We start from the raw sequence: 16,190 nt of genomic DNA, 5'->3' as shown, positions 1-16,190 counted from the left end.
GTTGGCCATCATCATCAGGCACGCGCATTCAGTCAGTTCACCTCAGACAGATAAAACGGGGGAGGATTCTCATATCTCTGGTGCTAAAACGTCTTCCTTTTATCTGACGTTCGCCTGCTTTCATTTCCGTTCACTGTAAAATCACTTCGTCGTCTGAATGGCTAAGTCTCCACGCAAATTGTTATCTTTCTCTTGTGTGCCGTTCATTTTTGTCTCCGCTGGTCATATAGCTAAATGGCAGTTAGCCTAGCAGCGTCGCTACACCCCGTAGCAGGACTAAACAAAGTGGCCTAAACATTGTCAATGAAAACCACCTTCAGGACCAGCTCTTGGATGTCTCTAAACGGTTATAAATCAGCAGAGGTCGAGATAACGCTGCAAAGGTGCTCACGAGGGTAAAGAAAATAAATCCGTGTGCTGAGAAAGAGTGAAAAGGAAAACGGGGGAGGACAGCAGCAGCAGCTAAAGTGAAAGAAAAACATCAACATCCCTGTGATGGCAAACGAGCCGGTTATTCTGAACGTCTATGATATGGTAGGTGACTTTAAACAAATACAGATAACTCGCTCCAGTGACAGAGAGGTGTGTAGTATGGCATTAGTTCAAAGCATTTATTGGCTGTGTCGCAAAACCCGGTGAGCTGCCTACTTGGGTAGCACTCTGCACACTCTTATATGAGTACTTAGTCAGCTTGCTTGGTCCTGTGTCAGCATGCATGCATTTTAAAGCTCCATTAGTAAATGCAATGGAGAAGAGATACAGTTTTATAGTCTAAGAAGGAAATGTGTGCGGTAGCTATTTGGAAGCTTATCAGAGAGGATCCAGCTTCTATTTACTTTCATTAACCATACTCAAGTTTAACCACGTTCCTGTAGTAACAGACAAGTTTGTTAGATGTAGAATTTTAAGTATTGAAATGACAGTCTAGCTGAAAGCTTTGACCCAGTTAATTCAACTGTCATTTGAATCCAGCTGTGTGATCTGAGGCAGCTGTTGAGAAGTCAGGCTAAACATAATGGATGCTTTGCCTTTTAAAATGAGCAATATAAAATACAGCAATATTACAGCCCTCTCCATAGAAGTTTCAATTAATAGCTAATTAATATTAAAGGGTTAGTTCACCCAAAAATGAAAATTAGGCAGTGTTTTACTCACCCCACAGGCATCTTATGTGTATATGACTTTCTTCTTTCAGATGAATCCAGTTGGAGTTATATATAAAAAAAAAAATCTGGCTATTCCAAGGGTTGCAGTGCTTCAGTCCAAAAGATGTTACCGTATTTTTCGGACTACAAGTCGCACCTAAGTATAAGTCGCATCAGTCCAAAACTACGTCATGACGAGGAAAAAAACATATATATATAAAACATTCAAAACATAATAATCACTTTAATGTAGCATGCGCCAACAGTTGTACATGGAAGCAGTTCCGGGCTGATGACAAATGAGGTCGGCATTGCATGTGCAAAAGTGTCAGACAACAATTCTACAGTGTAATTTTCTTTTCTGTCAATCTCAAAAGCAAAATCAAAAACAAGCAAGGTATGGAATAAAAGCCAAAATGGAATTTCACAGAAAGACATGAAGTGCACTTCCTGGTTCAAAGTGTTCTGTAATCACTTCATTCCAGGTTTCCTACTCGAGCTCATGAGGGGTTTTAGCGGGCTTCTGCACCACAACAGCATTATATGGGCCTGCAAACACAAACTTCTGAAAACCAGTTTCAAAAGATACATTTAATACACGACTATAATGAACTACAAACTAAAATATTTTTTTTGGGTGTGTACAGATAACAACATTGTCAGAACAATCCCATTCACAATGATTCTCGAAAACTACATAAAAAGCTGTATTATGCATGCCAGGCCAGTAGTTGGCGATGTAAAGAAACACTGTGAATATGTATTATGCTTGCAACACTGTTTTCCCAAATTCACACATAGATATAAAAAAAAAAAAGTTTACGCAGAGATGATAAATGTATTTTGCATTTTGAAACCCATTTCCAAAAGTTTATTTTCAGGCCTCCAAAATGCAGCTTTTGTGTAATTGAGCTTCCAAATTTTTTTTTTTTAAATGGTGTGAATGCCTCCAAAGTGCAAGTTTTTGAAAGCAATATTATTACCTCTCCTTGCAAACCAAAAAATGAAAATGATGATGTCACTTGCACGTGTATTACACGTTCAGTCTATAGGAATGCATATTTATGCAGACACAAAGTGTTTCTTTACAAAGTGACATCACCAACTGCAGGCCTAGCATGCATAATACAGTAGCTGTGTCCAAAACCGCTCCCTATCCACTATATAGTGCACTATATTGGGTGTCAGCCATTTTGTCTGAATATGTCAGAATTATGAGTGAACTTCATTTGTGACTGCATTCCCTACATTCATCCACTACTTTTTACCCACAATTCATTCTGATTTCGAGTGTACAACCGATGTACACTCACTGAAGCACTATTTCCCACAATCCAATGTGGAGAAGCAAGAGTGGGAAAGAGCGAGTTTGAATGAGAGATGTCGTTTACATCTTTATTATTTCTGTTATAATGCTTATTTCATACAATGTATATAAAAATGTTATATAGGCAAGAACTCTGTTTAATATTTTACTAATTTACTGAGGTGGCATTGTTGTTAACTTACTAAAATGATGATAATTTGGTATTATTTTAATCTCTTATCTGAGCTCAAAACGCTGCTCCGGAGAGTCAAGACACAAAATAACAAATACATAAAATTATGAACTTCTTAATGTCTGTTTATTTTTGTTCTAAGTATTTTATTAGTATTTAATGATTATGAACATAAAAGCGAAACATACCATATATGAAACCACAAAGCTGACACGGAGGGATGTATAATTACAATATAAAGTCATTTTGAGTATTATTGCTATTAATATTATTTTCTAAAATAAGGTACATGTAATATAAAAAAACAAATGACAATGTTTTTGCAACCTCTCCATGTCTTACGCGCAGTGTATACGTCACCGTCCGAATCCGTTCACTTATTTGTTCACTCCTTCCTGATATAGTCCACTCAACTGCTATACACTATTGGTGAATGGGTGAACGAGTGAGCGATTTCAGACAAAGTGTTTTTATTCGATTTGGCAGAACTGTCTGAAGGGGGATTGTTTCAAAAACATTGTTGTCATGTAATCATACTAGGGCTGTGCGATAAATCGAAATAATTGCGATTTGAGTGTGCGTGATTTCTAAATCTCTTTATAGCAAAAACGATTTTCCGCAGCCCCAACCTCCCGCAGTCAGGGGCGCCCCCAAGGGGTGGCCAGGGGTGGCCACGGCCACCCCTGTATAAACTCTGGCCACCCCTAGGATTATTTACAGTGGGTCCTATTAATTTAAATGCAGAATGTAAATTCACAATAGTTTAAGAAGTGAAAAAAAAGTGCAGCACCTGCTGCAGCCACAGTTTTGCGTCTCTGAGCACAGGGCCGGCCCGCGGTATAGGCAAATGCTAAGGGCGCCACTCATCCATAGGGGCGCCAGAATGAGTGAACCAGTGAATTTTTTTTTTTATTTATTTATTTATTTATTTTTTTTACATATTTTTTTTATAATAGGCTACTATTTAAAAACCATTAATTCGAAATACTACCAAATAAAGCAAAAAAAAAAAAAAAGTCCGGCTATTCAATCTTCCCCTATCCATCGAGTGCTTGAAGTGCGTCAGAAACAGAGCGCGCGCGATCAGTTGTTGGTAATTTGTGTAGCGTGCCCGACGCCGCATCCAATGTAGACAGCACTGCTTTTGTTAACACACAGCTCGTAGAAACGGGCCTGGCAGCTCGCGCCAGTTCTAGACACGGTGAAAGTTTCCTGATTGTGACGGAAGGCCGAATTTACATGACACATTATAAATGAGCATAGTCTGCGATAGATACAGTGCCAAAAAGAAGAGAAGAGGATAAAGACAGAGGTAAAGAGATGTAGTGAAAGAACAATTTATTGCATAGGAGTAAGATACTATAATTTCATGGCAGTTATTTTTACCTTAAACTTAATGTTAGCAGTTGTTCTGAGTCCCCAGACTGTGATTTTGTACAATCATGTCAGTTTTAAGACGCATTTTTTATTATCACTTTTTTTTTTTATTAATGTTTTACTCTACAGTTGTGCAGGGGATACAGTACAAGCCAAAAGTTTGGAAACATTACTATTTTTTAATGTTTTTGAAAGAAGTTTCTTCTGCTCATCAAGCCTGCATTTATTTGATCAAAAATACAGAAAAAAATGTAATATTGTGATATATTATTACAATTTAAAATAATTTGTTTTCAATTTATTATACTTTAAAGTATCATTTATTTCTGTGATGCAAAGCTGAATTTTCAGCATCATTACTCCATTCTTCAGTGTCACATGTGACATCCGGTCTATCACATGATCCTTTAGAAATCATTCTAATATTCTGTTTTATTATGAGTGTTGGAAACAGTTCTGCTGTAATGTGTGTGTGTGTGTGTGTGTGTATATATATATATATATATATATATATATATATATATATATATATATATATATATATATATATATATATATATATATATATATATGCGCTAAATCATGAACACAATGACAGGGTGAAATGGGCTGTGATGCATGGGGCGCCAGGTAAAATCTTTCCTAGGGCAGCAAATTGGTCAGGGCCGGCCCTGTCTGAGCAACATTAAAGTGTTTCGTTCCTGAATGAATCAACCGTTTAAATGATTCGGTTCAATCGCAATGACTCACTTATTAACAGTGACTCGCTGCCACCTATTGGCGGTTTTAATTTCACATTTAATGGAACCTTTTCATTTTTTAAATAATTTCAAACATCAGTTTTCAATGTTTTATCTTTAAAATATCAAAACATTATTTGTTCATTTGTAACTGCAGGTTAAAGTATTCCATGTTCCACGGAGCTGCATTAAACAGTGTGTAAAAACATCTAAATGGCACTTCAGATGCAGCTTCTGTTTTATCTACATTGCAAAGATCAATTTTGTTGATACTGATTGCATTTGCTTGGTAACAGCCCAAATGCAAGTATTTGACCTAAAATATGGTGCACACTTTTAGAAACAATGGTGTAAAGGTAAAAAAAAAAAAACTCAGGTGTCTGCACAATTAAAAATAAGATATCAGCACAATAACACTCAGCAAAATAGGGTAATTATCGTTATCGATAAAATCCTAGAACTCACAGAGATATAACTTTTTGTCTATATTGCAAACCCTTATTTTTTAATGTGCCACCCCCAAAATATACTGTGGCATCATTTGGCCACCCCTGATAACATTTTCTGGGGGCGCCACTGCCCGCAGTATGTTATCTCAACCAATCAGGATGCAGCGCACCTAAGTGGAGCGCTAGAACAAAGCAGAGTGGGCATATGCCTAACTCCAGGTTCACACACTCTGTCTGTGATGTGTAGCCTTTTTTTTTTTTTTTCGAGCCCATGTTAACGGATCAGAACTAGGGATGGGACGATAACCGGTTTTATCGATAACCGTGATAAAATGTGCTGAAGGTTAGTAATATCGTTTAAAAATGAATTATCATTAAAACCGTGTTTGATTATCGCGGTTTTAATAACTCGCTATTAAATCATGTCCAGCCAGCAACAGTCTGACGCAAGTGCAGCGCACAATGTTTTTTTGTTTTTTTTCGAGAAGGAATGGCGAAAGTCAGTGACTTTTCTATGCTTTTCTATGCTTCTACACTTTTCATTGTAAGGAAGGAAATGCCACAGAATTTAATCTTTCTTTAAATTAAGTGCATAGAGTTGCTTGTTTTATTAGTTATTTGTTGATTATTAAATATAAAACTTGCTGAAATGTTTTCAGTGTGAGCATCAACTATTTTTGAACACTTTCATCTCGTTTCAACAAAACCGTGATAATATTGATAATCGTGATAATTTTAGTCACTATAATCGTGATATTAAATTTTCATACCGTCCCATCCCTAATCAGAACGTTCACACTGCATGCGGTAAAAGATGAGAACAGAAAAGGTTATAAATAGAAAGGTGCGAAAAGATTTAATATGTTGCGCATGAGTACAGAGAGAGTTGTGAGTGCACAAGACACAGGTTGAGCGAGAGGAGACACGTTGTAAGGCAGCATGTATCTGAGCCTTATACAGTCTATGATCGAGCACACACATCTGGTTCTGTTAACAGAGCAAATCACGACCACGACTTAGGTGCCCTTGAGCAAGGCACCGAACCCCCAACTGCTCCCCGGGCGCCGAAGCATTAATGGCTGCCCACTGCTCCGAGTGTGTGTTCACAGTGTGTGTGTGTTGGGCAAAACATATAACACCTGAGGCACAGCTACAGTGAGCTTTATGACCAATGCATGGCAAAAAATAAATAAAAACACATCCCTGAACATGGGTTTTATTTTATTTTTTAATTATAATTTTTTGCCATATTTCTAACTTTTGTTTGACATCTTTACTTTGTGATTATTTTGACTTAAGTCTTTTCTAGAGACATGTTACAACTGTTTGATAAAGCTCTCATTAGTTTTCTTTTGGAAATATGTTTCAAATTTATACTGAATGCATTTATGACTGTAAAGCATGCCTGTGTGTGTCAAAATCATAATTAAAATCGAAATTGCTAAATGTATCAAAAAATCGTGATAGGTTTTTTTTGTCCATATCGCACAGCCCTAAATCATACCCTCAGAGATTTGAAGTTATGCAACCGTACATTCCAGAAGTAAAAACCCCATTCATCCTCTCCATACGGAATTTTTTTTTTTTTTTACGATAAACTACAGGCTAAGACATTAAAGACAGACCTGCTCTAAGCTATGAAGTTGTTAATTGATGGTATATGCTTTTGTTGGAGCCATCAGCCCACATTATTTACATTTATTTATAAACAATCATGTTCAACAGCAGAATGTCCATTGGAAAAACTACATTATAAATGATTCTGCAAAAGCCTTCACCAATTCCAGAACTGAAACAAGCAATGTGCACCAGAAGAACTCTTTACCACCCATCCACTCTCATGAAGCAGTCCACTGAGTCCAGTTCCCTACACTCTCAAATAACTTGAATGCACAATATATTTGGCAATAAATGTAAATATGCACATCTTTTAAATTAATAGTCACATTTTTGCCATAATTTTTTATTTTATTTATATAATGTACAATTCTTTGTGGATGTAGATCTCCTCTATGTAAAACTCCTTTGAATGTCATTTAGTTACTGTTACCTACCCTCTTAAAATACATTTTGTAGTTGTCTATCGACCTGAGGACCACTAGGTAACTTTTTGGATGAATTAAATGTGTTGCTCTCAACCTTTCCTGAGGATGATACTCCCCTAGTTATGCTTGGAGATTTCAACATCCACCTAGATAAACCTCTGTATGCTGATTTCCACTCTCTGCTTGCCTCTTTTGATCTCAATCGAGTGTCAACTACTGCTACTCACAAATCAGGTAACCAACTGGACCTTATTTATACATGACACTGCTCCACTGATCATGTACTTGTTACTCCACTGAACACGTCCGATCACTTCCCCCTCACTTTTAACCTCAACATGGTCCCTGACACATCACTTACCCCTCCACATGTCATCTTTCGACGTAACCTACGCTCACTCTCACCCTCCCAGCTATCTGCAATGGTTTCATCTTCACTTCCTTCCCCTAAACTGTTAGCATCTTTTGATGCTAACAGTGCTACTGATACTTTCTGCTCCACTCTTACATCTTGTTTAGACACTGTTTGCCCCTTGTCTTCCAGGCCAGCCAATACCACCCCTTCTTCCTCTTGGTTATCTGATGTTCTACGCGAACACCGTTCTAAGCTTAGAGCTGCTGAAAGGATGTGGCGCAAATCCAAAAATACCATTGACCTCAATGTGTATCAGTCACTCCTATCTTCCTTCTCTGCTAATGTCTCCACTGCTAAAATGACATACTACCGTAACAAAATTAACAATTCATCTAACTCTCGCATGCTTTTTAAAACATTTTCACATCCTCCTCTTCCATCTGAGGCAGAAGTCTCCAAACTTATCCCTTCTAATCATCCTACTACTTGCCCGCTTGATCCTATTCCATCTCCTCTCCTTCAAGCCATTTCTCCTGCAGTTGTACCTGCACTCACTCACATCATTAACACATCCCTCCATCCCTTTTTCCCCTCTTCATTTAGACAGGCTTGTATAACTCCACTACTTAAGAAACCCACCCTCAATCCATCTCTTTTAGAGAACTACAGACCAGTTTCCCTTCTTCCTTTCACTGCAAAAACACGTGAACGAGCTGTGTTCAACCAAGTCTCTGCATTTCTCACACAGAGCAACCTCCTTGACTGCAACCGATCTGGCTTCAGAAGTGGACATTCAACTGAGACTGCTTTGCTCTTAGTTGTTGAAGCCCTAAGACTGGCAAGAGTGGAATCCAAACCTTCAGTACTTATCCTGCTTGATATGTCCACTGCTTTTGACATGGTTAACCACCAGATCCTCCTATCAACCCTACTGGCAAAGGGCATCTCAGGAACCACACTTCAGTGATTCGACTCTTACCTATCAGATAGGTCCTTCAAATTATCTTGGAGAGGTGAGGTGTCCAAGTCACAACATCTAACTACTGGGGTGCCTCAGGGCTCAGTTCTTGGACCACTTCTCTTTTCTGTCTACATGGCATCATTAGGTTCTGTCATTCAGAAACATGGCTTTTCATACCACTGCTATGCTGATGACACTCAACTCTACCTCTCATTCCATCCTGATGACCCGACGGTAGCTAATCGCATCCCAGCTTGTCTAACAGACATTTCTTGCTGGATGATGGACCATTACCTTCAATTCAACCTTGCCAAGACAGAACTGCTTGTGATTCCAGCAGACCCATCGTTTCATCACAATTTCACCAGGCACATTAACCATGACCTCAAAAACAGCCAGATACCTTGGAGTTATGATTGATTGATCAGCTGATTTTCTCAGACCACATTGTTAAAACTGTCCGGCCCTGCAGATTTGCTTTATTCAACATCAAGAAAATCAGACCCTTTCTTTTGGAACATGCTGCACAACTCCTTGTTCAAGCTCTTGTTCTGTCCAGGCTGGACTATTGCAATGCTTTCTTGGCAGGTCTTCCAGCCAGTTCTATCAAACCCTTACAATTCATCCAGAACCCGGCAGCAAGATAAATTTTTAATGAGCCAAAAAGAATACACCTCACACCTCTGTGTATCAGTTTGCACTGGCTACCAATAGCTGCTTGCATAAAATTCAAGACATTGATGTTTGCCTACAAAACCACCACTGGCTCTGCACCCATTTACCTACATTTATTACTTCAGACTTATGTGCCCTCTAGAAGCTTGCGTTTTGCAAGTGAACATCGCTTGATTATGCCATCACAAAGAAGCACAGAGTCACTTTTACTGACTTTTAAATTAAATGTTCCCTCCTGCTGGAATGACCTCCCCAACTCAATCAGAGCAGCTGAGTCCTTAGCCATCTTCAAGAATCTGCTTAAAACACATCTCTTCCATCTTTATTTGACCCTCTAACTTTAACACTCACTATTCTAATTCTATTCTTTAAAAAAAATCTAACTACCTTTCTAATCTTTTTGTATTCTATTTTCTTTTCATTTATTATGCAAGTGTGTGTGTGTGTACATTTGAGACCTCTAACAGTAGCTTGCTCTATTATTTTTCTATTCTGTTTTCTTTTTACTTATTATACTATTTAAAAGCCCTTGCTACGTGTACTTTTAAGCTAACTAAGACTTGTTCTAGCACTTGTATATCATTGCTCTTTTTGTCGTTTTTGACTGCTTCCACTGTCCTCATTTGTAAGTTGCTTTGGATAAAAGCATTTGCTAAATGAATAAATGTAAATGTATATATTATATCTTTTAGCCTACATGGCGTAAACCACTGTATGTCACAAGTCACTTTGTGCTGTGTAAGGCTTATTTTTTTACATTAATGCACATTCATTTTACCCCAAATGTACAAAATGTTGTGGGCTGGAAAAAAAGACAATAAAAATTGACCATACCTTTTAAGTGTCATTGATCACAGACACTGAGTAACATGAATAGTCTCCATTTTAAAGATTTAGTCGGTCTCGTGTGTCTCATTGACCCTTTGAAATGTGGAATTGTATACTTAGGCCTCTTCACTCATAGTAGTATGTTGGACTGTTTTAAGCTTATGTTCTCACATAAAGATTAAGGTTAGAAATTTGAGCTGCTCCAGGTTTTAAAAGATGTCAAATAATCTTAATTAGGATGGGAATCACATTACAAGTTACATGCCCTTAGTTAAGCCTATAAACCATGTAGGAGATTTGTAGCTTATAATGCTGGAAATGGTAAATTTGTCAGTAGTAATCTTTTTGTTTTAACCGATAAATGACCTGTGATTTCTAGTGTAATTTGAAAATTTGAGGCTAATTAATTATTTTTCCATGAATCCACGAATATCACAGGTTTGTGTCATGAACCTAGGTTCCAGCCTGACCATAAGGTCTTTTACTGGAATAAAGTCCCCTTACGGCAGTTCCCAAAGGAACTTATCAGAATGAGTTTTCCCACATAGTTCATTTCAGAGCTTGTAGATTTTTTTTTTCTAATCGCAGCTCTTGGCATGAGAATACTCTTGCTGAAAATCACACTTAGAAGCCAGTTGCTAATCACAGAGAGACTAATCCCCAGTTCTGTGATGAAGGATATATATAATAAGCTTTGAAGTAATTGAGGCCAGAAGGATAAGGGTCTTATCTGACAAGCCTGAACAATGAGTTGGAGAACCGTCTAGCTGATACATTTTTCTCATCCCTTTTCACATATTTTTGACTAACTTTTTGTATTTTTTTTTTTTTTTTTTTTGCATTTTAACCAAACAACACTTTACATTATGCCAATTGATATATATTACTCCTCACTGCAGACTGTAGCGCGGTGACGTCACGTATGCGTATATGTATTTACCGTAAATACGATTGTGCGCCATACTGACTTTCATTAATGCGCATATCCAGGTTCATTCACTTCCGGATGTTCGTAAGGTATGGTGGATATGAGATATTACTTTTGTTTTCTTAAAAATTTGCGTTTAAATTGCTTTTAATTGTAAGAATGCTTTGGTCATAATCATAGAGAGTGTCATTGCAAATGTGTGCGATTTCAAACATTTATGACATGTTTTATGATATAGTATTTGAATGCTGGTCTTTGAAGGTCTTATTTCTCCTAAAATGAACCATTAAAGATGTCTTAAAATAGAGGAGAAAGACTTTATTAATATAAGTAATGCCATTGATGGTTGCATGCATTGCAAAAAAACATCATATTTGTAATCTTTTTCATTAACATTATCAAAGACTAATAGATACTGTAACACATGTATTGTTCATTGTTAGTTCATGTTAATTATTCCATTAACTAGTGTTTACCAATGGCACCTTATTGTAAAGTGTTACCTCTTAAATTGACCTTCATATGTCTTAATATGTCTTTTTGGGGACCTTGTCAGTGAGAAGAAATTCAGAGAAGAGACCCACTTCATGTGGCTAGAGTACTGTAATTATCTGTTTTTCCTTCTCTGACAGACTGTATAGCCTGTATAGCAAATGTAAAATTTTCAAAATGAAAAAAACTTCAAACTTTCAGGCCATGCTTTCTCAAGCCAAGCCAACCTAAATTTTGACTTGACAAACTTTATTAATTTAGTTGACGTTAATGCTGGTTATAAATTAAATCTCTTAGGTAGTTTACAGACAAAGCAAATAACACTTTTTCTAACACCATGCTATAATATATTAAAAATACATTTAAAATATTTTCCTTGTAGAGATCTTCTGCCTTTCTTCAAAATGATTTAATATTGCTTTAGTATTGTTTGTTCTTTTATGTAAATTAGGTGTAGTGAACTGGAGTGCATTGTCTGAACAATACAACTAGTGTCCAGGCGTCATGTTCTCTGACCCAGTGCCTCCAGTGCAGTGAGATATTTAAAGACTGTCCACCTGGCTGTGTGAGGAATCGCAGGAGGAGAGTCCTGTGTGGGTTTTATCCAATCAAAGAATTTGAGGGCTACTGCTTGGCTTATTGTTTTATCAGTGATAGAGGTGAATTTCAATTTTTTTCTTGTGTCATGTCTATAGTCTTAATCTATATTTGTATATACAATTATATTTTATGTTTTGCTCTTTGAAATGAATAAAAAAGATCACTGTCATCTTTTTGGTTTTTTTGGAGGCACCTTGCATAAAATGGGATGCAGACACTGAAAATATACTGTATGTAGTCAACTGAACTTAAAACTACTTTATTGGCTTAAATGTTTCCCATGCAGAATTGCCAAATCAAAAGAACAATGTCCAAATTTATAGTTAATGAATAGATAAACAAGAACCATAGCAAAAGAAAGATTAAAATAAGAAAGGCTGTTAGAATAAGAAGTGGCTATTTATACTAAGTGCAAATGGCTATAGATTCTATTTATACTATGTTAAAATAGCAGGATTTTCTGCTATTTATATTACTTATTGCAAATAGTGGCAATTATCTGCACCTCAGTATTGTAGTACATTATAAAACAGTATGCAATAATTACTGAGTGTAAATTATAATTTTAATTAAAATTATTAAATGGATGCCACCATATTAGGACAATAAAGCCCTCCCTCACAACTTTTTGACTATTTCCTTCGTTTTTATTTAAAATAAATGCTTTTCTGATGTGATTTGAAATTTGAAAAGGGAGAAAAAAAACTGTCAAAAGGCAGATTTGGACCTGGATCGATTGCAACAAATTGCAACACCTTTTACCATCTGCACTATTAGAGCTGACGACTGTACTTTATCTGTTGTAATGTTGACTAGCTCAATAAGAAATATAAGGTGCCATTAAAGTGTAATATTACAATATACACAGTGAAGTAAAGTGCAACAGAATGTTAATATATTGTAAGTAAGATACTACACAGATATTACAGAATAAACTTTAATTCCATATAATTTTACCTCAAATGAGACATGGTTATTTTTCCCGTCTTTTTTTACACCTAAATGTTCTTTAATACTTTAACATTTAATTAGAGTTTTCTGTTAAGTATGCGCATCGTTTTAATGCACGCACGGCGCGAAAACAACTAACGTCATCACGCAATGCAAATTGCAAGCGCATGCGCGGTATACACATAGTGACGTACATACGTGACGTACGTGACGTCACCGCGCTACAGTCTGCAGCGAGGGGTGTCTCTCACCGCAACGCAAACAAACAGCTTTACTCGGGAGCCAGAGTTGATTTCACGATACTGTTACCTCACAGCGCTGCAAGATCCAGTGAGAAGTGTTTGAACTCATTGCAGAATGAATAAAGATTGCTGTGAAATCCTGTGAGATGCATTTAAAATTTGCACAGAAATCTGTTATAAACCGATCAAACAGCGCTGACATAGGGAACCAGAAGCAGTAATGCTAACTGTAACCATGGTGTTGTGACAGAAATAGGCAGAAGTTATTGCATTCTTAATTTCAGGGTTTGTACAGCCTTTTGAGAGAAATTTCAATCGAAATCAATTTTCTTTAACTTACAACTACAAACATTTCACACAACTATTTCCAGCACTTTAAAGTTCTAAATAATCAAATTTTTTTATGAATGTTTTTAATAATGTTTATAGCTAGCTTATGAATATCCACTTCAAATGCACATATTGCTCATATTTGGGGCACCTACAGAATATTTCAAAAAATCTAAAGATTTTGAAAGTTCTGCACATCCCTTATTTGTTCCAATAATGATTTAAGTTGCCCATATAATATGATATAATTTATTTTTAACAGGAATGAAAACCAAGCCGTTAGAGTGAAAGTACAGTGCATTCAATGGATTGTTTAACAACGTACCAGTTGTTTGGCTCATGAAACCTTTTTAGAAAAAAAAAAAAACTTTCAGGAGACAGAAAATTACACAAAAATGACATTTTATATTGTATGTAACATTTTTCTGAACATTGTAAATCAAAACAGCAGTCCAGTTTTCCTTGAAACACTTTTACCATTTGACTATGTGACACAGACTTGTTTTGCTTCCTTATAGTACTGGATCAATGAGTTCACTACCTCTCTGGGAATTGGAGTCTTCCACTCAGGAATTGAGATCTATGGCAGAGGTAACACTTGCATTATGACTCAGACACAAGTGAGTCAAGCTGCTCAGAAATCTAATGTTTAACTTGACTGACTGTAACATAGAAAGAAGGGGGTGTCTAAACATAACCAAACCTCACATTGTAGATGATCTGTGGATGCAACAGGAAGAGACCTTGACATTTTAAGCAGTTTCTGCCTTCAAAGGCTTCCAGTTTAAACCGATGAAGAGGAGATGTTTTGTTTTGCAGTTTGTGTGCTAACAATCTCTCTGTAAAGGCAAATCGTGGAGAATCTTTAATAACATAACTCATACTTTCTCTTTTATTGCAGAGTTTGCCTATGGAGGACATCCTTATCCTTTTTCAGGTATATTTGAGATAACACCTGGTGATGCCACAGAACTGGGAGAGACGTTCAAATTCAAGTGAGTCACTATTTATCACTATGCTGATCCGACTGAAAGGATATGTCTGCAAAAACCTCTTCCTCTCTCTGCCTCTTTCTCACAACCTCTTTACTTTCTACTTTCTTTCTCAGAGAGGCCATTGTTTTAGGGAGCACAGACTTTACAGAAGAGGATGTGGAGAGAATAGTGGAGGAAATGGGGAAGGAATATAAGGGGAACGCCTACCACCTCATGCACAAGAACTGCAATCACTTTTCCTCAGCACTATCAGAGGTGAGCTGAAGGAAGTGTGTGTGTGTTTATATATTCCTCAGCACTATCGGAGGTGAGCTGAAGGAAGTGTGTCTGTGTGTGTGTGTGTGTGTATATTCCTCAGCACTATCGGAGATGAGCTGAAGGAAGTGTGTGTGTGTGTATATTCCTCAGCACTATCGGAGGTGAGCTGAAGGAAGTGTGTGTGTATACAGTGTGTGTGTGTGTGTGTGTGTGTGTGTGTGTGTGTGTATATATATATATATATATATATATATATATATATCTCTTTTGGGTCCACTTTGCCGTAAAGAGTCTAAAATCTCACAATATCTCCCTCATGTCTGCGGCAGATCCTCTGTGGTCGAGAGATCCCACGCTGGGTGAACCGGCTGGCCTACTTCAGCTCTTGTGTGCCCTTCCTTCAGAGCTGCCTGCCGAAGGAGTGGTTGACGCCGGCCGCACTGCAGTCCAGTGTTAGTCAGGAGCTCCAGGGAGAGCTGGAGGAGGCGGAGGATGCTGCTGCCTCTGCCTCTGCCTCGACACCGTCCTGTGCCGTGGCACCCGCTCCCAGACCTACCCGACACCAACCGCGCCGATGAACCCTGCTGCCTTGAGTGACCGGCCATCTCTGGTTTGAGCTGTTCTGCCAACAGACCCCACACGGCCTCTCCTGAGAGACTAGCAACTCACCAGCGGACTAGATGAAACCCACCGTCTGTGTTCACGGTATTATTTTAGTATGCTCAAGTGGCCGTTACGGGCCTGGAAACTCTCGATCTTGTTTACTGTAAAACCTTCTATGAGTTCATCAGTGCTTTGACTTACGTTTTGGCCTTTTGTTTTGTTTTAAAAACTCAGGACTTAAATACAATGGCTTTGTTTAATCTGTTTTTTTTTCTGTTTTTTTAATGCATTTATTATGCTGGAGTTGCGCACTAGCCTTTTTCCCCTTATTCCTACAGAAAGCGCCTAGTCAGTGAATAATTTTTTTTATGGAGAACATTTGTTTACAGATTACTTGCGTCCAATCCGTGTATGATTGTGGTGTTGTGTGCGGGTTACAAAAGCCAAATCTCCACACTTTTGTAATGACACACATCCCACACTTTGGTGACTGTGCCTGAAGATTTTTACCGTTATGTGCTCCAAGAGCTCTGCACTCTTTCTCTACAGATCTCTACCTGTTCGGTCTGCTTTGAGTGGCAAGCCTCTTGTCCTATGAGACCTTCCTCAGATGTTTTACACCTTTTTAGTTTTTAGAGTCTTATATGTACTTGAGACAACATTTGTATTCCATTTTATGATTATTAAATAAAATATACAAGTCTGTTCTCAAACAAA

The 16,190-nt window shown here is 37.5% G+C and overlaps 1 protein-coding gene across 1 annotated transcript; it reads left to right on the top strand.

The window, feature by feature from the left end:
- On the top strand, positions 1–16,190 carry LOC132157217 (deubiquitinase DESI2-like). The gene is made up of 5 exons (XM_059566460.1): positions 1–534; positions 14,136–14,208; positions 14,519–14,612; positions 14,726–14,867; positions 15,200–16,190. The coding sequence occupies exons 1-5, from the start codon at positions 496–498 to the stop codon at positions 15,446–15,448; spliced, it is 597 nt and encodes a 198-aa protein (XP_059422443.1). The 5' UTR covers positions 1–495; the 3' UTR covers positions 15,449–16,190.

This window comes from Carassius carassius, chromosome 14 (genome assembly GCF_963082965.1).
Source record: "Carassius carassius chromosome 14, fCarCar2.1, whole genome shotgun sequence".
Taxonomy (NCBI): Eukaryota; Metazoa; Chordata; class Actinopteri; order Cypriniformes; family Cyprinidae; genus Carassius; species Carassius carassius.
Note: the sequence above shows the minus strand (reverse complement) of the source record. Positions and strands in the feature narration are given on the sequence as shown.